This window comes from Lutjanus erythropterus, chromosome 15 (assembly GCF_056507025.1).
Source record: "Lutjanus erythropterus isolate fLutEry1 chromosome 15, fLutEry1.hap2, whole genome shotgun sequence".
Lineage (NCBI taxonomy): Eukaryota > Metazoa > Chordata > Actinopteri > Lutjaniformes > Lutjanidae > Lutjanus > Lutjanus erythropterus.
In genome coordinates, this window is record NC_139331.1 from 30,513,784 (window position 1) to 30,540,905 (window position 27,122).

The window sequence follows — 27,122 nt, forward strand, 5'->3', positions numbered from 1 at the left end:
GTTTCTTCGTTGTAATGTTTAAACAATTCAAATAATTTTCCACCTCATTTTAATACTGATGAATCTATATGACGCACAGAAGTTATTCTTAATGTCTGTCAACAGGTTCGATTCTCCTTTGAATCAGATTAAATTAACCCGTGTTTTTTGTATATTTTCCCTGCCAGAGTTACAGTGAGGAGCACATTAGCCATTTTATTTCCATAATTGTATTCAAAGTGCTCTATTCTGTGGTTATGGTGAAGGAAACACTGCCGCTTTTGTTGACCGGAGCCTCCAAAATAAACACAGTATGAACGTTCACTCTAGTAGCTGAAATATTTGGCTAATTTGCTGTGTTACAAAAAGGAATGTTTTGAACATTAATTATTATTTAAATGATATCTAAATAATATCAAACTTCAGAAGAATTTCAGTGATTTTTTTTCAGGTTAATTTTAGATTCAAATTTAGAAAAAGAAGCATAAGGTGAAGGTTGAGGTCTGTGGCCCAGATTTTAAAGAAATAAAATAAATCAAATAAATTCTTCCCTCAATATATTAGAAGATACATTTATTCATAAATAGATGCACAGTAGCTGAAGTTGTCCAGGACTCCACCACCACACATTTATGAAGTTTATTCATATTAGCTTTACAAAATATATCTGTTGAGACAACTGCATAGATGTAATAAGAGACTGATACTCAAAAATAGTGCAAAATAAAACATCAGCCAGGCTGTTTGCAGTGTGTGCAAGCAGCACATAGCTTCTACAGTGGCACCAGTACTGTACCTTGCTGAGTTTGGCCTCGTACTCCTCCACCAGTCTCTTCTTGTCCTGTTTGAGCTCCTCCACCCGCTCCGTCAGAGAATCCACCTGTAACACATCAGCAGAACGTAAGAGGGACAGCTCACGTCTGACGTCATCCAAAATCAGAAGACTGTCCTAAGCTGGGCTCAGACTACAGGAGTTTTAAAATCCTAACTGACTTTGAAATCTGGTTGTATCACACACACTGCAGTGAGAACAAAACAAAGGCAGAAGGCAAAACAAGTCTGGATGAGAAAATGTTTGGAGAGACGCGGTAAACACGAGGGTGTTGTCTATTCTTCAACGCAAACTGGAAATGAGATTTTAACTGTCAGTTTTAATGTCTGTCAACAGTAGACCTGGTGTGCCATCTAACAATAGCCCCAAGGACTACATAGGCACTGACCGAGGTCCTGGACCAGATTTCTCTTCCAGTTGTCGAGGCGAGTGAAACTGATGTAAATTATAGTCTGAGACCAGCTTTAGTCATTTGGCTTACACACATGCATTGTTTCTTCACACCCCGTTGGTTTAATGGCAGGGATGTTACACAGAAAAAGTTTGAGCTGCTGGGCTCTAGAGTTGATGTAGCAGGTTAACTCACTGTCTTGTACACAAACAGTTAATAACATAATAATCACTGCTGCTGTCCCACTTTCTCCCTGCAGTTATTTAGTTTGTTGCTTTGGCTTTCAGGAGCTGCTCTACTTTTGCAGTTGTTGGTGTGTTACCTCGGCTTTATGGAGCTGTCCCAGTTTCTCCTGGTCTTTACTGTAGTTCGCGTTCTGACTCTGGTGGCTGCGCAGGAGCTCCTGGATCTCCTGTCTGTGCTGAGCCTTCAGCTCCTCCAGAGCGGCCCTCTTCTCCTGCTCGAACTGGGTCTGGGCCTGGCTGAACGTACGCAGCTTCTCCTCGAAGGACCGTCGCATCTCCTCCACCTCCCTCGACATGGACACCACACGCTGCGTGTGCTGCCAAGGAGCACAGGAATGAAAGACTGAGCTAACAGGAGGATTGATTTATGGGTTTGTAGGTTTCTTACATCATGGGTAAACTTTTAAAAAAGCTTGAAGCCAGCTGGTGATGTACTGGCTCAGGGGAATCTGACCTTCTGCTGGCTCTATATTAGTCCTCAAAACCAGCAAACACACCAACAGTAACCCACCTTCAGAACAGTGGCCACTCTATGGCTAGGTTGCAGCAACAAAGATTAATCTGATCTAAGATTAATTTTAATCAGAGTTTAGTAAAAATATGTTTTAAATGACTGAATCTGTTGAAATTAAGCAGAGCTCTGTAATACAATTAAAAAATGATTTCTGTTTAGTAACTCCATCAACGTAAATCAGAATTAAATATAAGTATAATCAGTATGGAGATGCTTGCTTACCCAAATTAAAAAATTAAAATAAATAAGTAAATAAACAATCAATTTTCAGCTGCTCTAATTCCTTAACGAAATGTTGCATGGTTTGCTAGCTACATAAAAAGCTAAGAAAACATTACATTGTTTGCTAGCTTGCGAAAAAGTTAACAAAACTTTAGATTTGTTGCTAGCTAGCTAAAAAGTTATCAAAACGTCACATTAGGCATTAGCTAGGTAAAAGTTACATTATTTGCTAGCTACCTAAAAAGCTAACAAAACATTACATTGTTTGCTAGCAAGCTAAAACATTAACAGAACTTTATATTGGTTGCCAGCTAGCTAAAAGGTTTTTAAAAAACATCATATTAGGTACTAGTTAGGTAGAAAGTCAGCAGAACTTTATATTGATTGCTAGCTGGTTAAAAATTTAACAGAACATTACATTGTTGAAGCGCTAGCATAAATGTTGATAAAACATATCATTGTTTGCTAGCCAGCTAACAAGTTAACAAAACATCACATTGATTGCTAGCTTGGTTGGTTAAAAAAAAAAAAAGAGTTTAAAAGTTGGTGCAACGGATTAAATTTTTTATCAAAATGGAGTCAAAAACTAAACCGAGGTTTAAAGAGAGGTGTAAATTTAACTTCTGTTCATTTTAAGCTGGTTTAAAAGTTTGGTGCAATTTAAATTTAATCCATGATTTGATCATTTTAAAAATTAACCCTTGTCGCCGAAACACAGCCTTTAATTCAATGTCCAAATATCACACAGAAAAATCACGTAGGACTGATGTAGCATTTTGTTATCATGAGGTTGCTTCAATCAACTTGGTAGATGTTGCGTCTGATATTCAACACCAGTGACTTGAGGGTTGATCTCTAAATTTGCTCATAGAGTCGGCGAGGCAAATGACAAACATCTCTTAGGAATAGATTTACATGTACAGATTCATTTAATTTAGCTGCAGTCTAAAATTAGCATTTCATTTACCAAGGCAGCAGATAATTACACAATCAGCGACTCGCACTAACGACTGGGTGCAATTTGTACCTGAACACAAGCTCAAATGGTTCATTTGAGTGGTGGATTGTGTGCAACACAGAGCTCAAAATCAGCTCTGCAATCAAATAATGGGAGAATTTTCTGATACTGAACTTTAATGAAGTTAAAGACGTACAAGCTGAACTTAGAGGGAACTGAAAGCGACTGACAAGCACTGGTAATTTTTGTATTCTTTCTAACATCGAGCCCTGATCTTCCTACTATTTCTGTACAATAAACCAGATATCCAGACAAAGACACAGTGGAGACGCTGACGGACAAGAGAGACTCTCCAGCCTCACAACAGGGGACAGAAACAGACATTAGTACTGATTACCTACAGCTGTGACTGCAGCATCACGCTGTGCACAGATGCCTCTTACAACACACACACACACACACACACACACACACACACACACCACATCAATCCTCTGTCTACCTGAGCCTCAGTGCAAAGCTGCATGTCCTCCACCCTCTGACGGTAGCTCTCGAACTCGGCCAGCGCCTGCCTCTTCATCCTCTCGTGGAGCTCCATGGACTCCTCCAGAGACTGGATCCGCCTCTTCAGGTCCATCTCGTCGCTGATCTTGCTCTTGTACTGGAGCGAACATGAAGGGCTCAGTTAGGCATATATATAACAGGAAGTCTTTGAATCTATTTGATGTGCCTCTGCACTGAAACACACGAATTTTGTAGAATGAAATGCAGTAGTTTATCCTTAAACTTCCCATCCAGACACATTTTAAAGTGTGTAAAAGTACTCTCCTATGTTTAGTTCGTTGTTCTGTATCATGAAATGTGAAAACACTCTCATGACATGACAGGGGATCTTTAAAATGACACCAAACTTTATTGATATTTATGAAAATTTGAATGTACTTTGCCAACAAATAAGTTACAGTGACAAAATTGACAGAGCATGTGCATTAGAAGTAAAAATATTATAAAATAATCAGTAAAAAGTCCCCTTGGCTTGAATTAAAGTAGCATTTTGGAACAGACTGGCTGATGTGCCTGGACATTTGTCACTGATTTATCTTGTTATATGTTGTATTTACTGTAATTATCTGACAACAATACTGCAGCCACGGTGTCCTAACTGTTTTAGTTTGTCCACTGCACGTTAATTGAAGTTCAAATTAATGCTGAATGCTCACTGAATTGTACAAAATCGTTAATAATCTTGTAGAACAGTGGTTCCCAAACTGATCAACTTACAGTGGAGGACTAGTCATTGTTTCTTATTATTGTCAGTTTACAGTGTTGTGCGTGTCTTTTTCTCCTGCTGCCTGCCTGAGTTTACTTGAGTCTGAGGAGGAGGGGGCGGGGGGGAAACCATTCGCTTTAACCATAGATTGTATATTAAACAGGATTTCAGCCTATTTAATATGCTGTCTATGGACTGCAGAACTCATATTTGGACGCTTTGGATTCTCCTTAAAAAAGGTGCATTCAGTTTAGTTCAATTCATTCCATTTCATTCAAGGCACAACAGTTCCTCCTGGCAGACTCTGTCGGCACGTATTGCATGTAAATGTGTATATATGTGTTAGTCACATTGCTTATAAGGAGTAATGACATATAAATCTAAATAATTCATATTCAGTAGATTAAATATTGATGAGTTCGTTCTGAGTGCGCTCTCAGCTCGCCGGCTCTCCAGTGCATCAGGTGCCATGTGATAGTGTTATGGTTTGGTGTACAGCAGCTGTAACATATACAGTCATGCTGTCTCTTCTTGACCGACTGACCTGAATGTGACTCTTGCTGACCGCAGTGAGTCCGCGTCTAAAGAGTCTCTTTGACTTTTAATCTGGTCTTAAAGGGACAGTTCACCCCCCAAAATCCTCCCAAAAGATGTATTTGTCCTTTAACCTGTAGTTCTATTTATCCATCTAGATTGTTTTCGTATGAGTTTTGGAGATGTCTGCCTTCTCTCCAGTATAATGGAATTAGATGGCACTCAGCTTGTTAGTCTAATGGAAGCCCCTATATGTCCTATATGAAACCCAACTATGTTTATGATTAAAACGTCCTCTATAGGCTTAGCAGATCAGATTAAGCTTGGCTGCTCAGAGTTGCACGTTGGGCAATTTGAATAATTACTAACAACTGGAAATGGCTGTAATTTTGTCCATCTGGAGCTGAAGATTGAAAAAAGAAACACACGGGAGGAGAAAAAGAGAGCAGGATGGCGTGTCACTGTTATGAAATTGTATATTATTTAAGTTGATTGCCACCCAGATAAAGTTAACTAAAGTTAGCTACGTCTGTTATTAGAACAAGCTTGTGCTTTATGTATTTGCTTATAGTTGGTTCGCCAGTATGAATAGCTTTTTGAATTAAAAGGTTTTTGTTTGTTTTGTTATTTTACTGTATTATTATATTGCCCTACTGCAAGCACAGTAGTGTAATAGAAATAATATACCATTGAAAAAGGCTTTTTTCCCCACATGTGGTGTTGTTAATGGTTAATATGCTAATATGGACTTGACAATGGAGCAAATGTATTCTTTTATTTTACTCTGCAGCTCATTAACATTAAAATAAATTTACTCTGAAAGTCAAGTTGAAGTACTTTATGCCATAACTGAATTCCCTGGCATTCTGTTTCCTCTTTTTCCACCTTGAAACTGTTTATAGATTATTGTTATCAATACAGTTGAAAAGCTTTGAAAACATACAAGTGCTGTTATTCTTTGACTGTCTTGATTGTCTGAATATTATCATGTTGCTAAAAAATAAACTGTGAAAAAAAATCTCAAAATCATGCAAAATGTCTGACAATTTTTGAGTTTCTTCTTCATTTTACCTGATAATGAACTAGTTATGCTAATTAAACACACACTGCCCAGCATGCAGCTCTTAGCAACCAAGTTGAATTTGATCAACTAGGCCTCTAGACGACATTACAGTCATAAAACTTCATAGGAAACACCATCACTGGGTCCATGAAAGACGAGGAGGGCGTCATTAATGTTCGCATCTTGTGTGTTATGAGCACGAGCCTCTCGTCCATGAGTGGATGAAACTGCTCACAACAAGGTCTGTGGATTAAACCGGGTCATTACTTCTGGAAAAAGAGGCTGCTGTTGAGTTTTCAAAATGTATTTTTTTTGGGGTGTCTCAAGCACAACAAGCAGAGTGCCCATCTAGTTCCCTTATACCGGAGGGAAGGCAGACATCTTTATGGCCAATATCTTCAAAATGCTCACACCAAAACTATCTAGATGGATAAAAAGCACTACAGATAAGAAAAAAAAATGTATTTTTGATTTTGGGTTGATATGTCAAAGCCTACTCAGGCTAAAGATCACAAAGTTTTGTTCCACTATTCATTTGTTTACCAGTAAAAAGCTATTTATAACTCTTGAGTTGTCAGTCATTGCAAAAGTAATGCAGTAATACGCATTTACTTATTCCTCCTGGGAAGCAGCGATTGATTACATTACTTATTTAAATGAATGTTGCTTTACACCCACACCCACTGCTTTTTCTCTTCACTTCAAATAGCCAGCTGCCTTCCATCTAAATGTTCAGGACACCAGACATCAATGGTATCCGAAACTATATATCCACAAGGAGAAAGTAAACTTCTCTGACATTTCTCATCAAAGCAGGACTGATGATATAACTCAGAGAGCATTAAGTTCTTTTTAAAAAGTAAGATATCACTGATTAAAAAAAAAAAAAAATAGAGGGTATAAACCTGTAGTATCTTCTCTCGGGTCTCAGAGAGAATCTGCTGCACCTCCTCTTCATGGGCCTCCTTCAGAGTGGCGATGGCCGCCTCATGTTCATCGTTTTTCGTGTTCAGTGCATAGATAACCTGCAGCAGAGAGGAAAGAAACCCATTAGCTGTTGGACATGTTCATAATCAGGAGTTATTGCAGTATGAAAACTGGCAGGAGACCGGCTGTACCTCTCATAACTCGGGTTCAGCCAACACAAAATATGTTAAGACTGCTGTGTTTTGATATATTTTGTTCAAAAATTAAAGTGGACACTACAAATGAAACAGCAGAACATTGTAGCAGGATAAAATAAGGAAACATGAAGATAAAAGTAAAGTTGATATCATGTTTTTTTAAGATTGGATCTACTCTTTGAAGGAATTTAAAGCTTCTCATACAGCATTTACGCTCGAGTCGTTCACTGTAAACCATTAATTATTTTTATGTGCAATAGGTGTTAATGTACTTAAAGACATACAAAATGATAATAATAATAATGATGTATAGGCTTGCATGAAATAATCCCTGTCAATCATCACTTCTGACTCTGTCTTCTTCCTGTATTTTTTTTTTGTCTCATATTTTGCTGTGCTCAAGATGTTTCTCTGCGTAAAATTTGGATAGTTGTGTGTAGCCCCCAGCCAAAAACAGCCTGCAGGCTATGAGGAGGTGGGACTTTATAAAAACGAAGGGTGGAACAAAAAAAACAAAACAACAGTTGTATGTATTGTGATTCTTCTTTTTATTTTTTATTTTTTTATTCATTTTTGGATGTTGAATTGATTTTTATATATGGAAATAACTCATGCCTAGTCCATTAGCTTGATGCTAACCCATAATTGGATTTCCCTTTAACATGCTAACAGAAATTAGCATCACAGTTGCAGTAACAAATGGATCCACTTTTTTAATTTAACATCTACTACTTGATGAGAAGGAACAGATGGTATGGTCTGGCATTAAAAAAACAAACAAAATGCAATACGGAGGGGTCCAAAACTCAGATTCAAGTTTATCTGAAGAAGAAAAGTAAATTATCTCAACAAAAGATTGTAGATCAGCAAACTTTGTTTAGTTTATTTTAAAACTTAAGACTTTGATTTAATTTAAAACTCAAAAATCTTGTGAAGGCAGCTGTCTTGAAATGATAAGTTTTCTAAACTTTTTTTTAGATTTGCCACAAGCACTGAACAAAATTTGAAAAGTAAGGATGCTTTTTGTTGTTCTTGTTGTTGTTGGTTTTTGCTGTTGCTGCTTAGAGTCGATTGAAAGCCATAATGAAAGCAGGCAACACGTTTGTGCTGAAAAGGCAGCTGAATGTATACACACTGTAAACGTTTTAATCAGGGCCAGTACAAATTTGTTCGGGCCAGTAGAGTCTTGACCTTCTTACCAAACGTTATTGTTGGACCATGAGCAATATTACGCAAGTCCTTTCACACATTTCTTCTTCAAATCAGCTTACAGATCAAATGCAATGAAGACATGAAGAGAAATGCAAATTACTGCTGTGCTATATTGTTTATAATGCTATTGCATTACAAATGAGCAAAGATGACAAGTAAATGAGCTGTGGTATACGGCTGGTATACAGCTGGAATATTATATATGATAAGTATAAAAGTCATCTTGGCAACACTGAATAAACAGCGTGGATTCCAGCTTTTTTCCATGTTTCCAGTATTAGCTCAGAAGCGTCAGCGGTGCCCTACAGTTATAAATTAGAAATTGGTTGATGCCTTGTATTGCTGGGGATAAAAATAACACAAGCAAACTGTTGTGCATGAGATTGACCTTTAAATCCAACCCAAAAATACATGCAGCCATCCAGAGAGCCATAATCTGACAGCACAGTGATCCCCTGCTCACACAGGCAGCCGAGAGAGGGAGAGGACAGAGATGGCTTTTACATTTCCACATGAAAAACCATGAGTCTCTTCCCAGCGCCTCTCTCCCTGCCGTGAGAAACAAAGCTACGCGTTGCCTCTTTGAAAAATCGAGTCAATAATTCAGAACATTGAACTGTGCGATGGCGCTAAAGAGCCTTTGTTTACTTGGGACCAAAGTCCGTCAACAGAATTAGAAAAGGGAGAGCGGAGAAAAGAGGAGAGGAAAGAAAAGGAGGGCAAATGTTCTCTTTGAAACAATGACATCCACTTTTTATGCGTTGCCATGCCTTGCTGAGAGATGAAAGGATTTAGTTTGACAAGAGGTTGTGTTTTTCAAATTCCTACTTGTTTATTCCCCCCCCACACACACTCACTCTGTTCTTGCTGACAGCCACATAACTTTACTCAAGAAAAATACTAATACACATTAAAATCAAGAGGTACTCAGCCATGAGAGTCATTCCCTCATTTGATTTTATTGACCTCTAAAGAAAGGATGGTCATCATGCTTTCTTTGCATATCAAATATATCTTGATACTTACTGTAGATAGTTTGTGAAATTATTTCTATGTCTGCAGTCAGAGCCATCTACAGTCTATTAAATGCCTTTAAATCCAAAATGAAAAACTAAGAGGCGGATTCTGCAGGACGTTGATGTTTTTAGCTTGCCTGGTTGCACAACTGACTTCTAGAAAGTTCTCTTTTTAGTTCTTGGTTGATCCAACGAGTGACGAGGCGGGACTAACATCGTCGTCAAGCAACGCCAAGCTGTGCGCTGTATGCATTGCTCTCTAGTAATTGGTTTGGGAAAATCGAATCCTCCTCCCTCACAGTAAACAGAATGGATGAAATTTCAGACTGAAGAATATAACAAGTTGAAAATTCTGTCTGATACCAGGGAAGGATTCATCCTCTGGGGATCATGAATGTCTGTGCAGCATTTCATGGAAATCCATCCAACAGTTGTTGAAACATTCAAGTCTGCACCAAAGCAGTGGACCAAACATTTCCATCCCTAGATCTCCACACAGCCAGAATGGCTAATAATTCATATTGAAACATATTGAAGCCAAGTAGCTTATATCTGCATAGGCTAAAACCACAAGTTAATTCCACAGGGTTTTCCAATCTGTACTTTCCTTTGGACCTCTCATGTAAAGTCTCTTTCTCTACCTCTTCATGTTCACAAACAGGAAACGAGACGTCCAAGATCAGAGACAAACTGCACAGAGCCAAATAAAGCTGAGAAAATTCAGTTTACTCCAAAATAAAACATCTCTTCCTCCACACGTCTAAATTATTCAGTCGGCTCGGTCTCTCATCAGCTTAGGAAGTGAATGGAGCAGACGTAACGGTTAGAGGAGCTCAAATCTCCATCACATCCCGAGAGTCATCAGCACACTTCTGCAGATGAAATGCACTAATCATAATGCTGTAGGGCCTGCCAACACACATAACAAAATATCATGCACACACACACACACACACACACACACACACACACACACACACACACACACACACGTATCGAAGTAAACACGCACACCAGCAGAGCCTGTCAAGATCCTCATGAACCAATGCACCCGTGTCCAAACTCATCAGCGTAATTTGCCTGACAAATTCTGTGTGTGTGTGTGTGTGTGTTTGTTTGTTTCAGACACCAGGAAAATGACAATCGCTGCCTGAGAGACGAAGGCTGCCAATATTGTCATCATTGTCATCATCATGAGGGATCAACAGAAATTGGATCTTGCAAGCCAGCAATGTGCCGAAAGCAGATATTATTCTGATGGGGGTTGCAGACATCAGCCGACATTTTGGGTCAATATTTACAATATCTGGATTTAACCTCATTAATGAGATGAATTTAGGTAAATAAACTCCAGTTTTCAGAAGGAAATTTAATATATTAAAGTATTATACAAAATATAGCCTGTATGAACCTAGATGTTTGGGGTTTGTGAGTACTACAATACAGACAAGAACAGGGACTTTTCTTTTCCTTAACTGATCATCTCAGGCAGTGCTTCCTCATAGACTCTGTCAGCCTTAAAGGTCAAATTTGGCACTTTTTCATGTGGATGTCCAGCCAGTGTTGATGGTAAATGTAGTCGGCTGAAGTGATAAATTCCTGCACGCGTGCTTTATTAGCCAAGAAAGCTGAGTTCAAATGCTGTGAAATCTGTTCTTCTTTCCGCATGCAGTGAGGTGAGTTGAACTGTCAAGATTATCTATCACTGAGTTTTCATCGAGTACATCTATCATCACTGTCTCCAGGATTCAAGGTCATTTATTATCACTATACAACACAGGGTTGTACATGAACTTGGATTTGTAGTCCATCAAAATACAAACAAAATACAACATGTAAACAGTTAATTAATAACCCCCCTAAGAGGTTTTCTAAGAGGATCTCTGGAACGTAAAATATAAATATATCCAACGTTTAGGGATGCACAATAAATAACAGGGCAGATACTGATCCACCCAGTACCTGGTTCTGTTCTGTTCTTCCTTGTCACTTCTGAAGGTGGGAAATGTCGGGTCTCTAAATAATATTGTGAAGTGAACAGACTAGACCTGCTTTATAGGAAAAGCGCCCTGAGAAACCTCTCTAATGATTTGGCGCAATTTAAAATTGACATGACTTGACGCAGGTTTAGACCCGAGGAGTAATATTGGTTAGTGTTACAGTTAGAGCAAGAACGGTGTTAGCCAATCAGAGGCAGAGAAGGGCGAATCATGTCTTCACCATCCTGGGAAATAAACATTGTTTAATAGAGCAGTGAGACTGATCCAAACAATAAAGTTGTTATTAGAGAATACTGATTAGCATATCTTTAAGGGACTCAACTTGGATGAAAAAAAGCTGTTTTTTTTTTTGTTTTGTTTTTTTGTGGTCGCTTTTTGCTCTGGTAGTTTGTGTCTTTTTCTCTGTCTATTGGCCGTCTCAATGTATAGAAACCTTTAAAGGAAAAACCTGTAATATTTTTACTATTCTAATCAGCAGGCAGCAATTCAGTTTAGCGTCAGCCCTTCAGCAACCATTACAATATTCCACATTATTCAAACTTTACTTTATTCAACAGATCATTGCTGTTTAGCTGCAACTTTTCACCAGCCAGTTTTCACACCCACGATTTCTTCTGAAATTTTGTTTTCTAGTTTATTAATTGTTTTTCATCTTTTTTTTTTGGAAACTGGATGTTTTTCACAAACTGTCATTGTTTAAGTAATTCATTTCGAACATGATCTTCACAACAGAACACAACAGTGGTTTTCTGGTGGGCGCCGCTGGTGTGTGCGCACTGTTCTGAGGTGTGAGAAAAATAGACGGAGAAGACAGCGTGAGCGAGTGTGTCTGCTAGCAGTGATCCTTTCTCATCTCCTGCGGTCGATCGGTCCATGTCCTTGGAGGAGTTTGCATAAATGACAGTGATACCAGGCAGATCGATAAGGTGACAGCGAAATGCCACAAATTTCATCTGTCAGCTGGGAGAAAGTCACAGCTGAGAAACTCACTGAGACTTTCACCAGGCGAGCCGCAGCCGAGTCCCTGCGAGCTGCTCGATGAAATATGACTCTCCTGTCAAACACTGTAACAGCTGAAAAAATATGGCTGTTTTGTTCTTTCTCCTCACTTTTACTTAAACTTTCCAACCTCAAATGTACTTTCTCGCCTTATGCTCTCCTCTATATACAAACCACCTATATAACCTTCATAAGAATATTCCACAGATGTAAACTTGTGTTTTCTTTTCTCTTGTGCTTTTCTTTGACCCCTTTTCCACCCTCACTGTTTGGATTCAGAGCTTGTTAGTAAAGGAGAGTGTTGTGAATATTCTGCATTGTACTCTTGACATTTGCTTGTCAAAAAAACTCAATAAACAAACTTTAACTGATGTCAAAATACAACAAAGAGATGTTAATACCTTTGAATATTTTAACAAACCCAGACAGCTACATTATTTACATAGAAATAGAAGTCAAACTGGGAGATAAAGACCAGACTGAATCAACCTTTCACTTTTTACATATCTCACTGCAACTTTGTTTTATAAAATCAAGTGGAAAAACTTGAATATTTCAGCTGTTTTTCAATATAAATCATGTTTCACACCCAACATGAAAACAAAAAAGACTTCTAAGGCAACAAACACACTGGAGGCTGCAAGAGCTTAGAGCTGCAAGGATTAGCTGATTAATCGATGGACAGAAAATTCCCAGATTAACTTGACAGTCGACTAACTGAGTCAGTCATTTTTCAAGCAGAACCGTTTGCTGTTTCCACCATTGCAGAAAATCCATCTGACGTGACTTGGGACGCAGAAAGGAATCGTGTTCAGGGATGAGCTATAGTAAAGTTTTACTCACGTTACATTCTCTGACGTGTCCAAAGTATCCTGAGTATTCCTGGAAGTTAAAGCAACTGGCGGCTAATAGGAAACACACCTTTACCTTGAATAAATTATATAGGAGAATGTGAGTACACAACTGAATAAAGCACATGATATAGGTCCTGCATTTTTAGACATTTTAATGCAGAAATGTTATATATTATGTTGGTTGGTCGTCGGTTTGACGTCGCTTGGGGGTTGAGCATTTTTCACAATTTTTTTGACATCTCGTAGACTGATGGATCGACAGCAGATGAATCGATAATGAAAAAAATAATACGTTGAAGGCTGAGAAGTATTAGGATGCGTGATCACCAAGAAATATTGCATTTTAAAACTGAAGTGGTGAAGAATGATGACTTGGAAGGACGTTACTTTCTACCACTACTACAGCTCTGTTGTAATGTGTCCCTAATTTCCCTTTAATAAGGTCTAACATGGGTTACAATAGCAGAAAATAATACAATTTAGTTTACAGTACAGTTCTGTGTGATGTGTTGTTGAAATATTCTTATTCGCTGGCAGATTTATTCACTTATTTTAAGAAAATACAAATCTCAGGACTCAGTTAAAGAGAAAAATTACAAAAAAATGCCCAAAATACAAACAATAGAAATATTATGAATTAATATACATTTCCCCTTCATGTCTCATCTATACGTTGGCTATTAAAATGACCAACACGTGACCAAAAAAAACCAAAAAAACCTAAAAGTTTAATCTGAACAAAAACAAGATCTTCACAGAACATTTCAACAATAGCAGTGTGAGGTAGTCTGACAGGAGAGAAAAGTCATAACTTTTTAATTAGGTAATAAAAGACAAGATTCTGTGGTGATCAAAGCAAAATATGCTGTTTCATCTGTTCTTCTCCAAAACTCTCAAATTTTGTCACTCTGAATTGCTCATAAGTATTATTTTTACACTTTTCTTTTCCTGTTTTCTTGTTTTTTTTTTGGTTTTTTTTGCCCATTACCTAGTGGGTCACAGATACTTTTCCCAATATTTTCTCAAGACGCTGGTCTGTGGTTTTGTATCTTGGTTGTATGTTTGGTATGTACCTTTCTAAAGCCAGGATGCCAAGGAGCTTCAGCTGTACGTCTCTCTAAAGGTAAGTTGTGGTGTTGTAGGTTGTGATTTGCTAAAAATCTGAAGTATTTGGTCTTCGAGTTCAGAGTAAGAGCGCTGAAGATAAAAAATACAAACCTCGTCGTCTTATAAAGGGAATTGTGTAAGCATTTATGGACATAATGAAATTACTGTTCGCTTTTGGTATCCAGCAGTGCCTCATGCATTAAGAAACTTTGAAAGGTGTTGGAAATAAACGCAAACTAAACGACACCTCAGTGTTCAAGGTTAATTTTTTTTGTTCTGTTTCTCTTTTTTTCTCTTTTTAGTTATTGCTTATTTATTACCAGCACATAATTAATTAACTGTCAAAACTAATCTAGCACAGCAATGTTTATAAAATGTCAGAAAATAGCGAAAGATGTCCTTCCCAGTCCAATGCGATTTTTATAAATGTAACGTTTTATCAGTCTATAACCAAAATGATTCGGTTTGATTTCATAATAAACAGAGAGAGAGAGAGGCTGAAAAGAGAATTTTCTGCCATTTTTGTAATGAAAAATGACTATGTCTTCATGAGAGTAAGCAGCAAAAGTCCATCAATCTTAAATTCAGGTGTATTTAGGCTCCTAAGTGAACTTGCAGAATGAAAGCTACCAAAAAGTCTATTAACAAAGTTAATTGCCAGGCTTCGCAACAAGAATCACAAAAGTTTTTGAACAAACCTGCAGGCCAAAAGAAAAAAAAAAACAAAGTTTGGTTTGTGACCAAAGTTGGAAGAAAAAAATGACAGCAGGTGCCAAATTGTATCCCTCTAGCCTGGTGTCTGGCTTTACAAAGGATCAAAGACAGAAATTAAGATGAAAAGACGCTGGTTCAACCTCAAAGGATCTAATGACTCCTAACGAACTCGGACTGGCTGTAATCTTTTCTTATTCCACCCTCACAGGCCTGAGCGCGCGTGCGCGCACACACACACACACACACACACACACACACACACACACACACACACACCTTACTCATCTCTCAGCTCGAGTCTCTCGCCCTGCTGATGAGACTTTGATGATAATGACGATGTCTAATGACGACCATTTCACTACCTTAACACTAGCCAGTAGTCATTTTCCAGCCTGTGGCAGTGGAGCTTTGTCTTATGAGTGCAGGGGGTGTGGGCACATAAAGGACAAATTGCAGAGTGATGATGAAGGCACTGAGCACTGATGGAAGTACTGGAGAGTAGTAAGAAGAACGGCCTCCACCTTTTACATGAAGAATATTGTATTTTAAAGGACCAGCATGTAGGATTTAGTGGCATCTCATGTCGTCTCATCGTCCAATCCTAGCGTGCAGGACAGGAGTCAGCAACCTCTTTTGAATATATTCATATTTATTTTCGAATTTGGCATTAACCACTGGTAAAATTTGGAGGAGAACACACTAGGCCTTAGGCATTACCTAAAAATATTACAACTTTTATATAATATAAAAGTATTACAACAGGAGAAGTGCAAAAGAGCTGCATGCAGCTCCACGTGTTGCTGACCCCGGGCGAAGGGGAACCTTCGTTGGCTATGAAACTCACAAAAAACACAAGAGGCCTTAACATACTTATGAATATTATGTTACACCTCTGCCCAATTCTGCCAATTAAATCCCCATAAATTGGACACGCTGGACCTTCAACTGTCCATAGATTGAATAAAATCATAGCATCTTTAAAGGAACAGTTTGACATTTCGAGAAATACCATGCACGTTAGATGAGAATGTTGAAGAAATTCTCATGTCTTCTAGATCCTGGCTCTTCAACAGGGGATCTGCGACTCCTAAAGGGTTCCTCATACTTGCTACGATTTTTTTTTTTCACCAAAATTAAAATATGAAAAAAAGACCATTACATTAACACGAATCCAACACATTATTTGCAAAAATAAATTGGCTGAATCCTGACAAAAGGCTGATTTATCAATCAGCCTGCACCGTAGTTTATTACCGTACCACAGTTATCATGGTCAAAATACGTGAAACCTGAATTGCCTTGAGTTTTTTTCATTTCATAAATGATACCGTTGGCTATTTTATTGATATATTGACCGCTGAACTTGTGATTTAGATGTTAGCTAGCTCACATGGTTGTACAAGGATTCATGGGTAGGTTCTAACCAAGTAACTTTATGAGAAAATCAGTTTACAGTATCATGGTGAGTGAAGCTACTGGAAAACCATGAAATACTCAAAAAAGTAAATGAAAACGACATTGGTTCAATACAGTGTATTTAATTATCTATATCCAAGACAAAGAAAAGGTAAAATATTTATCAGATTATCTTTGCTTTGACTCGGTTTAGCTAAAGCTAGCATCAGCAAATAGTTAATAGAAGAAGACTGATAAGATGCCGCTATAGCGAGCAGCTCCCTCCGTTGGCCAAAACAAGCACAGTGTGATTGAGACGTCAACCAGTAGGCTCTGCTGCCTGGTCTTTCTTGCCACAAAAAATATTTTTCTTTTTTCTGTCAGTTTTTAACAGTTAAAACGAGGATACTTCCAAGGACAGACCACTAAAAACTCTTGTGAGCCACAATGGTTTATTTTGTAACTTCAAGAACAGGAGACCGTGACATACCGTCCACCTTAAAAAACACCAGTGAAAGTGAGCGAGGGTGAGACTAATATAGCTAACACTTAGCCATGCTACAACTGCTGCAACAGGAAAGAACAAATGAGAGAAGACTGGAAAATATTAAATGGGGTCTCTCATCCATCTAGGGGGTTCAGGACTGAAAAAGACCCCTGCTCTTAGCTCTTAGCTTAGCATAAGGGATAGAAACAGAGTGAAACAACTCACTCTGTCCAACACTAAAAAATACTAGCACCTCTAATTAACACTACAGATTAAACATCTGTACAAAAATGTGAAATGACACTTTGCCGTTTAATAGAGAGTTATGTGTCAGACTGCTTTAGGAAGGTCCAGGAAGTTACTGGACCAAGTCAATAAATAGTCCAGCACACAACCCTCCCAGCAAACAACCAAGATATAACATGTTAATCACTAAGATGAAGCTGTTTCCAGTCTTTGCGCTAAGCTGAGCAAACCAGCTGCTGGCTGTAGCATTTTATATAAACTGACAGATATGAAAGTATTCTCCAAAATGCCAAACTACTCCTTTAAGATATATTTTTTCTACAAGAGACCAGAAGGTAAAAAAAAAAAAACTTAATAAAAATGTCAAGCAATGTGAAAACTCATTTCAGTCACGCATCCCTGCAGCCAGTCTGCCACAAACACTAATACGTAGCATCATATAAGGCGGTCACAAACGCTACGGTCATGACCATTTTTTGATACATTTCCATCATTTCACATTTTAAAAGCACGTTGAAGTCCAAAGAGGAGCAGTCTGAATTCAAAAGTACAGCCTTGCAGATATGTATGACTGTATGTTGGGAGCAGTGTATCGATTTCCGCACACTTGGGGATAAAATCGCTCACCGTGTGGAAAAAGGGCAACGAGGAGACGCAGAATTTAATTGCTGTAACAGCTATTGATGTGTCATTTCGCCGGCAGAACCCTTTTAGAGAAGGGGTTGCTGCAGAGGGTAGTCAGTTTAGTGGAAAGCTGGTTTAGCAAGCTATTAACTTCATCATTACTGCTGCGTACCGAACTATTGTTCTGTTAATGGGAAGCCAGACTTTTCACTCTCGCTCCATTCTCTGCCTCTAAAGCCTTAAACCTTGATTCACCCACTGGAGTTAAAGCCACAGTCTCCTTCAGGAGTGTAGTGGAGTCGACCTTGACCAAAGAAATCCTCACCTTCTCAATAATTCTTCTACTTTGTTTATTTAAAGCTTGATTGAAAAATATGTTTTGGTTTCTTGAGTTTATTCTTGACCTTTGTGTGACAGAATAATTTCGGATTAATGTCCACTTACTTCTATCCTCACCTCATAATAAATTGAATTAACACGCCGTCTGAATAAATAACTTATCATGTGTCTGACACTCCACACTGAAGACAATGCTGGTAAAAGTCATCAGTCACTTTTACTTAAGGCTACAACAAGAAACTTTTATATTGTGCTGATTTTGGAGGCCCCGTCATAAAAAACAGTAGTGTTTCCACTGTAATAACCACAAAATATAGCATCAAAAATAAAATTATCACAGAAAACTCTCATTCTGCTTCCTTTTCACTGTCTAATGTACCACTCACTGTAACGTTTCTTGGGGAAAATATAAACACAGGCTTGGTTCATCTGATTTCAGGGTGAATACGATCCGGTGGCAGGCATCAAGAATAACTATAAAGAAAAAACTAATCTTCTTATGTCTTTTTTTTTTTTTACTTATATAGGTCATATAGAGGTATCAGTATTAACCTGAGATTGTTTTATAACCTGTTAAAAACTCCTTGTAATAGCTTTAAGTAAAAGCACTAATGCCACACTGTAAAAATACTCTATTAGGAGTAAAAACAAACACATTGAAAATGTTACTTAAGTATAATTGCATAGGAATTGTCTGGAACAACACACAAACTTTCTGTCTTTTTTGCAAATGGAGCCGCTGTGCTGCAAGAATAACTTCAGACTTGATCTGACAGTAAAGTATGATCAGTTATCATCATCATCATCATCATCATCAGAGCACTCACACACGCCATCATATAATGTATATCATTATTGGTACTTTGCATTGATGTATGAGCAGCAATTTCACTGCATTTTACTATTATAGTCAGTTGAATTTAAGCTCATTTTGAACTATTTCAAACAGTGCTGCAACTTACAGTTATTTTCAGAATGAATTATCAACTGGTTACTTTCTATAAGATAACAATAGTTAAAAAATACCGTAATTATTTAGAGCAGAGGAACTAACGGTCTAAACCAAAAAACTCTACAGTTTCCTGTCATTTAAATGGCAGGTCCATTACTTTTTGTGTTTTTCAAGTCGTTTACACTACTCTTTAGCTTCCCAATAGTGTTTCTTATGTGTTTAAATCTGAGCAATAACATTTTCGTTGAAGAACGTATGTTTTAGCATCAGAACCTTAGTTTTCCAGCAGTTTTCCAGCAGTTTCTAATGTGATCTGATGTAGATTTCTGCATGATGACATTGATATAAACCCCCTTGATTATAGGAGGGCTAAAGACTAAATAGAAGCTTCAAAACACAGAAAAGAACACAGTCACTTTTAAGACAAAGATTGAGTGACTCAAAACAAATTTTATATATTGTTGGGTATTTTCGTGCATCATTCTCCATATGATCTGTGAGCAAAATCTTTATTTGTAAAGTAACGAGTAACTAAAGCTGTATGTAGCGCAGCAAAAAAATAGATATTTTCCTCTCAAGTGTAGTGGAGTAGTAAATACTCAAGTAAAGTACATGTACCTTAAAGTACTTAGTTACATTCCAGCAGCACTGACCATGAAATGAGTTGAAAGCTAAGAAAAGCTGAGCTGAGATTTATTTGTCACAGCATCGTCACGCCTCTCCTGAAGTCTAGAGATTAATAAAGGCCAAAAAAAAAAAAAAAAAGATGCAATTATTATTCGCCTAAAATGTTTGTTGACTCTGTCAACTATTTAGAGCCATTTAAAGGTGAGAGACATTTATCAGTTCTGTCCTCAGAATCACTCCACACGCTGGCGGGGTTGTGACGTAACGTCTGATCTCTGTAATTGTTTTCAACACCAGACTTGGCTGAACAATGAGATGAGACGCGAGTGCAAAAGCCTCCTGAGCTGCAGCGAGGTACATTAGTCGGTAATTATCATTACCTGCTTACACTCATTATCATTTAATCATTGTCTAATTGGAAATTTAATTTCTAATTCAGGGTAGTGAAAGCTGTGGTAGAAGAAATTTCTGCTTTCATAATACTTGTTCTTCATCTCTATCCTGTTGCACCAACTACATAATTCATTATTCTTTTAACCTTCTATGTTTGAAACAAAGTCTACAGACAGACAAGGATGTATGTTAAGAAGACAACATAGAAAACACCACAGGTTTCAACCTGGATACTACTGTCCCATGTTTTGTATGTAAGTGACTAATGGAGACAACACATTTTGAAAATAGTCCAGTATTGAGTGAGAGGACTGCAGCTGTCAGGATGTCATGTAATTCTGAAGGTCACTCACCATCGACTGTAGGGTATCACACAGTACCACCTCCTGCATACATACTGTCACTGTTTTGAACTCAAACCACATATGGTAACTATTTTGCTTTGCTTCTTATACGTCTCATAACCACACATGTCACTGTTTTGCACTGTTTTTCTTTTTCTATATTTTGACTGTTTGTTCTGCTTTTAAAACATTTTTTACACTCTTGCACATTTCAAATGTTCTGTTATTTATTGCACTGTTTGCACTGTTATACACTTTACTTTTTACTCTTTTTATACTTCATTTTACAGTTTACTATGCATATTATGTTCCATGTTCTCACATTAGTATTAGCATTGTCAATATCTTTAATGTTTTTATTGTATTGCCTGGTTTTTGTTTTACTTGTTTACAATCCTTTTATCCTTGTCCCTTTGTATCTCTGCTGACGTGAGACTGAAATTTCCCCACAGGGACAAATAAAGAGCTACATACCTACCTAATTGCAAACTGCCAGTGTACGTCCACTAAAAGTGCTAGTTTTGCCACTGACAGGCTCAGATTATTATTCTAGGTGTCTGACAACATTATGGACAGTATCTCTACAGAAAAAAAACCTTTGTTAAAGAGTAAGATCCTTTGTGTTTAACCAGAAACAGCTGTTGTTTCTGTCTTGTCAAAGCCACCAGACTCAGTTTACAAAAACAGTAATTTTATCATCATATAACACATCTCATTCAAACTTGACAGAAAATAAATAAAACCCACCAAAAGAGATCACGGTTTGTTTTTCCACTGTTCCAACAATCATCACTTCTGGTTTGGTCAAAAATAAACCCTTAATTAACGCCGTGAGCAAGATGGTTTTGGTGAGTTTTATTTCGTTTTTGTCAAGTTTGAATGAAGTGTGTTTTACACTGATAAAATTACTGTTTTTGCAATTGGAATCTGGTGGCTTTAATAAGAGTGATAAAACTGCTATTTCTGGTTAAATAAAAAGGAGCTTATTCTTCAACAAAAAAGGTCTCTCTCTGTAGCTTTCCATAATGTTGTCAGACACTTGTCGAGCCTGTCAGCGACAAAACAAGCCATTCTAGTGGACATAGTTTGACGGTTTGCAATTGCCCGTCAGGATTATGTCACAGCTCATTTTGTCGGCTACAGCGATCTCCCTCAATACTGGACCAGTTTCAAAAATTGTTGTCTCAATTAATCACACATGGGAAAATAAGGTCCAGGTTGAAAAATACCAAAGTTACACTTTACGACAGTTGTAAACCATGTAATTTTTAATATACACCAAGGGAGTAGACAACAACGACCCGTGTGTTGTGTTAAGTCTCTTTATGGTCATAAATTTTTCGTTTATCCCATCACCAAAGCCTCTGTGAGTCTTTTATTTGTGTTGCTCCACTTTTCCAGCCTTTTCTCATCTATTTTTTCCAGTCTAAAGCTTAAAATGATGTATGGATTCGACAGTACTGATACTGGTCTTTCAAGAAAAGTAGATCTGGTATCTTGTCTAGTGTCATCCAGCAAAGACAGAATGGATTTGAAGGAGTTTGACTGATTAGTTTGCAGACAAATTATTCAATAGTACACTGTCTGCTTCACGCCGAACTGATTCTAGTGCAATATTGTGAGTAGAGTCCACACAAGTATGCATACATTTAATGCACAGTGCCATCATGAAATATAACCCTCTTAAGTTGAATAAACAGCAGAAATTTGCAGCTTAAAACCAATATTGGTATCTGTAATGTGCTGCATCATCACTGCACTTCCCCAGCACCATCTCAAAGTTTCATATTTCAAAATAAATAAAAATTGCAGGCAGAGGCAGTGTGCCATCTCATTTCCACAGCCCCAATATTATGCGTTTACTGGGAGTGAATTTAACGAAGCAGAGAGAGAGAGATAGGAGGCCTAATTACTTTAATTATAATGCGTGGCTGTGATCTGCTAAACTGTAAGGTGCACCTTAATCCGTCAGCTAATTATGGGATGTTCTGTGGTGGTGGTGTAAGTGGTGGTGCAGTTGAGATGGGGTTGAGCCGATGAGTAAAAACGCAAAGTTTGGCCTTAATTAAAAGCAGAATCTGCGATCAGTGGAAGAGCCTTTTTTTTCGAGTATTAGACCAAATAAACTGCATCAGCAACAGATTTTCAATGAAGAATCGTGTGAAAATAGAGTCGTGACTTGCTTGTTAAAATCTGTTCTGTCAATTGAGGAGGGCAGAAAACCAAATGAAGCGAAGCTCACTGCAGACTGTACATGTTTTCTGGTCTGTTTTTCAGGAAAGCTTTTAATGCAAATGCCTTACGTAGCTTTGAACACTGCTGAATAAATCAAGAACCCACTCACAGCAGTTTCAGATACAATAACGACTGAATGCCTCAGTTATTGTCAGGCTTCGGTTATTTGACTACTCTCTGTGAATATTTACTCATATGTACTGTTCCAAATAAAATTTACAGCAAAGAATAAAATATGCAAATTGAAAACTGACTTACACCACAACATAGGAGGCTCAGTTGAACCGAGGGAGCACCGCAGACACTAAAAGATGTCATAACAAAGTGCATTTTCCATTTGGACGTGCAGGTCAGGGCATTTATCCGAAAACACAAGAAAATGTTTTTGAGTCCAAGGTGAAAATCTAGACAAAGAATGCTTCACTATGACAAAATAATTTGTGCAAGTGCATCGTACTTACGAAAAGACGTTTGATATGACACGGATGGTCATTTTTAGAAAAAAAAAAATCTGCCAGGCTTCATCAAGTGGGGAGAAAATATTCGAGCAGACATCAAATGTTATCATTAAAACACAAAGCAGTGGACATCAGTTTTCTATGGAAGAGAAGAACAGCCATGAAGGGTGCCATGCAAGTGTAGCTATTCTTCAGTTCGTATAGATGGAAACTTGACAACTGCAGCTTAAAAAGTCAGATCAAGGGGTACCCATCATTGATTGATGCATCAGACTGTACTTCAGTCAAGATCTAACACAGGCAGAAATTTGTGTTGCGTCCGTCTGTACAGCTGTGTAGCATTTCACTGATATGCTACACAATGCTTGTGGTTCCACCGGCAGCGCTGTGGTATATTTTTCACGAATGCCTGCTCACTCTGCACAGATCTGACTGAGTGGGCAGGAAGTCAGACACAGAAAAAGCAGAGATTATCAGGTCAGTTTCCAAAATAAAAGACCCACTGCAGACTCGCGATTCCTAAAGACAGACAGAAAAGAAACTTCTTAACTACGCAGCTTGCTTATCCATAACAGAAGCACAAAAGCAAGGAAAGACGACCAAATCGACAAAATCTGAGCAAGTAAATAAACGCTCCACTACTGACTAAATGCTGCTGGTGGGAGAGTGCAGCCTTGGGGAGGACGGATCAAAAACCACAGCGTCGACATGACATGCCGAGTGGAATCGACCAGTTAGAGACACCATTCAGATCAGTCCTTGTCATTTAAGGAGAAGACTAACACGGCTGCTGCTTCACAGGTGACTGCACGTCAGTGATCCTGCTGAAAGAGGTAAATAATTTCATTATCTCCAACCATCGGCCTTTTGTTTTTTGTTTTTTAGATAGCAAGATGTGAATGAACCTGTTATCTTAAGAAAATAAGCTTTAGTTATCTCGAGATAATAAAATAATTAACTTATGATCTTGAGATAACGGCAACAAAAAAATAAATACAAACATGGCTTTTCTCTGCTTCCATACTTTTAAAATTGTAATGGCTTGATTTCTGCTGATGAATTAGTTTTAATTTAACACAACAGCAGATTTACTGAGAAATCTGCATCACGTTTTAGACGCCTTCTGTGCTCAGAGATGAGCGTGTAAACAGGCTCACAGGTAGGGCAGCGTGAGGAAGCGAGCGCGCGTTAACAGCGATGTGCACCTCTGTACTTTGTGCATACGCATTTAGGAAGGATCACGGAAAAGGCACAGCAGTAAATCCAGGCGAACACATCAAGCACATGATAAATCCTCCTAAGATTCTTAGGCGGAAAATTCACCACTTCCAAAAATAAATCCGCACAGGTTTATTAAAGAAGCTTGTGCGGGAAAAAAGTAAATCTCAGCCTCAGTGCTTGATCCTAGAAGAAATATCACTGAACACAGGTGTTGTAACATACGATTAGCATCTAAATCCAAATCTAAAATTTCTGCCAGTGGAGTGTATTTTAGTTCACAAGCTGTTGGCAAGAAAGCCACAATTCTGTACTCTGATATGTAACCAGTTATTCTGGGCAATGCTGCCAAAACACATGCAACCTAAAAGCATATGGCTTCTAAAGACTGTGTTTGTGTGTGTGTGTGTGTTACTGAATTACGTAATCTAAACAGTAGAGACGTCTCTAATTGAATAATAAGCACCATCTGGAGCCATTAGTATACTGTAAGTTCTGAGTGCATTTTATTGTTCTTTCTGCCTCTTTAACACAGAGAGAAAAAAATCTGTTTCTGTTGTGTAATACTGGAATTTATCTTAACTATTTATGGAAGAAGAAATTCAGACAAAATATCTACAGCACATTCTGTCTTGCACAGGTCAAATATAGTCTCAATAAATAAAATTCTCCTTCCAAAGCAATCCAAGGCTCACTGAAGGGTTTGTGCAAAATTAATACGTTTGAGATCAGAGCTACACTCACATACACACAAGTCAGGGACACAGCCTCTGACTCTGGGCATCATGGGATTGCCAGTGGGTAGCTAACAACAATAACAACAGTTTTTAATACACAGAAATGGATAAAATTAAACTTTCAGTCTTGGATTTTTAATTACTGATTTAATCTAAAAAAGACGCTGCAGTTCAAGGCTGAATTACGAAGCTTCTGAAAGGGATAAAATTTCACCAGAGCTGATGGTAAAGGTACAACGCTCGCTTAAGCATTAGCATTAGCTTAACGTTAGCCTTTCCTGCTCAGCTTACATCAAGGCTAACCCCTGTCAATTTTCAGTTCTCTTGCTGTTGAGAAGCAGCAGCGTTTATTAACTGTCACGTCGTGACCTGAACAGTACGTTTACTGCCAGACTTCTGCTCCACTATGCGCAGCGCCATCACTTGTTTGCTGCTCGCTCTCCTTCACTTGCACACCGCACATACACGCTGTGCTATTCTTTAAAGGAGCTACGCTATGCTTATAAAAGTATCCTTCAATCAAGTCCAATAAAATGTGATCATTTGGGCAGTCGCGGTAAACCGCCAGCCTGCAGGAGTTCATTGCTTTTTCACAGTGGTCAGAAAAAATCCATACCACCACAGACCCACCCAGATGATGATCTGTATTGGTTGCAATGTGCTGGTCATTTTAAATACATATTGGCATGTAAAATAAAGGTATATTACCCTACAGTGGCCTGGGATTGTTTTTGAAGTAGACTGAAGTAGACCTGAGCACTAACTGTGCTTCTATTCTGTCATCCTCATTATCTGCAGCACATCATCCATGTGCTGCTCGATTATTTAATTATTATTATTATTTTAATATAAGACAGATACACATACTATGTAAAAAGTGTTAAAGCAGATGCCTCACTGTCATCACAATTTGACTATGCGCGATAAACACATTGCAAAAGACTGCCTGAATGCAGCGAGTAAGAACATTCACACATGCATGCACCAGGCATTCACATTCAGTATGCCAACATATCAACCTATCAGACGGAGCCCCGGATTCGTTGGCCATGCATTGACACCATTTGGCCCGTCGCGAAGCCCCAGTTAGCCGTCAGCTACCCTCAGCTTAATTGGTGTCAATGTGGCGGCGACCGTGAGGCTGCATGGCTGACGAAGGAGAGAGGAGCGAGGAAATATCATGACAAAGACCTTGTGGTGACAAACAGCAGCACCTCTGCTATTTGGAATTATTTGGATTCAGGAGAGACGACGTGTTACAAACGCAGACACTGTGTTAAACATGCTGAACAGCTGTAGCACATCCAGAGGAAACAAATATGCACACTTCAATTTTTGTGTAGTCGACACTGCAATACTGTAATTTTTTTTATCACACATCATACATTTTTCTCACATTGTGCAGGCCATGTTCTTGCATGTGTCACAGAATTAAAAGAGATAATGTATTTGTTTCACATGCACACACACACACACACACACTCACACCCAGACTCACTTGTACAAGTCCTCTCTGTGGACTGTGCACACACACTACACTCATGGCACTAACTTAACGCCATAAACACATTTCAACTCTAGTGGTTTACTGCAGGCCATAACGATAATGAGCCTTGATTTTCTGGCTAGATTATTATTTTAAGATACTCGGCAGAAGAGCATCTTGCCACACTGTAAGTTTACTTAACACACTCAGCATGAGATCCGTTTGTCGTTCTCTCACCAAAAGTTCTGCAAATGTTGAAAATTTCAATCTCACATGCTGAAAAGAATGATAATAGGATGCCTTTAACTACCAACTGTTTAAGGTGACATATTTTACAATTCTTCCAACATCTTTTTCTTGCATCAGAAATTGATTTTGCTTCTGCTTTTATCTCTTTTATATCATCCTATGTTAGCTTAGGGGTTTTAGACTGTTGGTTGGACAACACAAGCAATATGAAGAGGTCTATGGAGCCCATGAACTGACTCACTTTATAGAGGAAATGTCAGATGAATCGATCATGAAAATAATTGTTAGCTGCAGCCTT

At 38.2% G+C, this 27,122-nt stretch overlaps 1 protein-coding gene across 2 annotated transcripts in view; it reads right to left on the minus strand.

Moving 5' to 3' along the window:
- The window catches only part of fam184ab (family with sequence similarity 184 member Ab), a 210,165-nt gene that overhangs the window by 126,369 nt on the left and 56,674 nt on the right, over nt 1-27,122 (minus strand). For both annotated transcript variants that reach the window (XM_084737868.1, XM_084737867.1), the window contains exons 2-5: nt 6,914-7,033; nt 3,644-3,802; nt 1,525-1,764; nt 776-859 (exon numbers count right to left, since the gene is read on the minus strand). In XM_084737868.1, the coding sequence (XP_084593994.1) occupies nt 776-859; nt 1,525-1,764; nt 3,644-3,802; nt 6,914-7,033 (603 nt within the window). The remainder of the gene's footprint in view (nt 1-775; nt 860-1,524; nt 1,765-3,643; nt 3,803-6,913; nt 7,034-27,122) is intronic.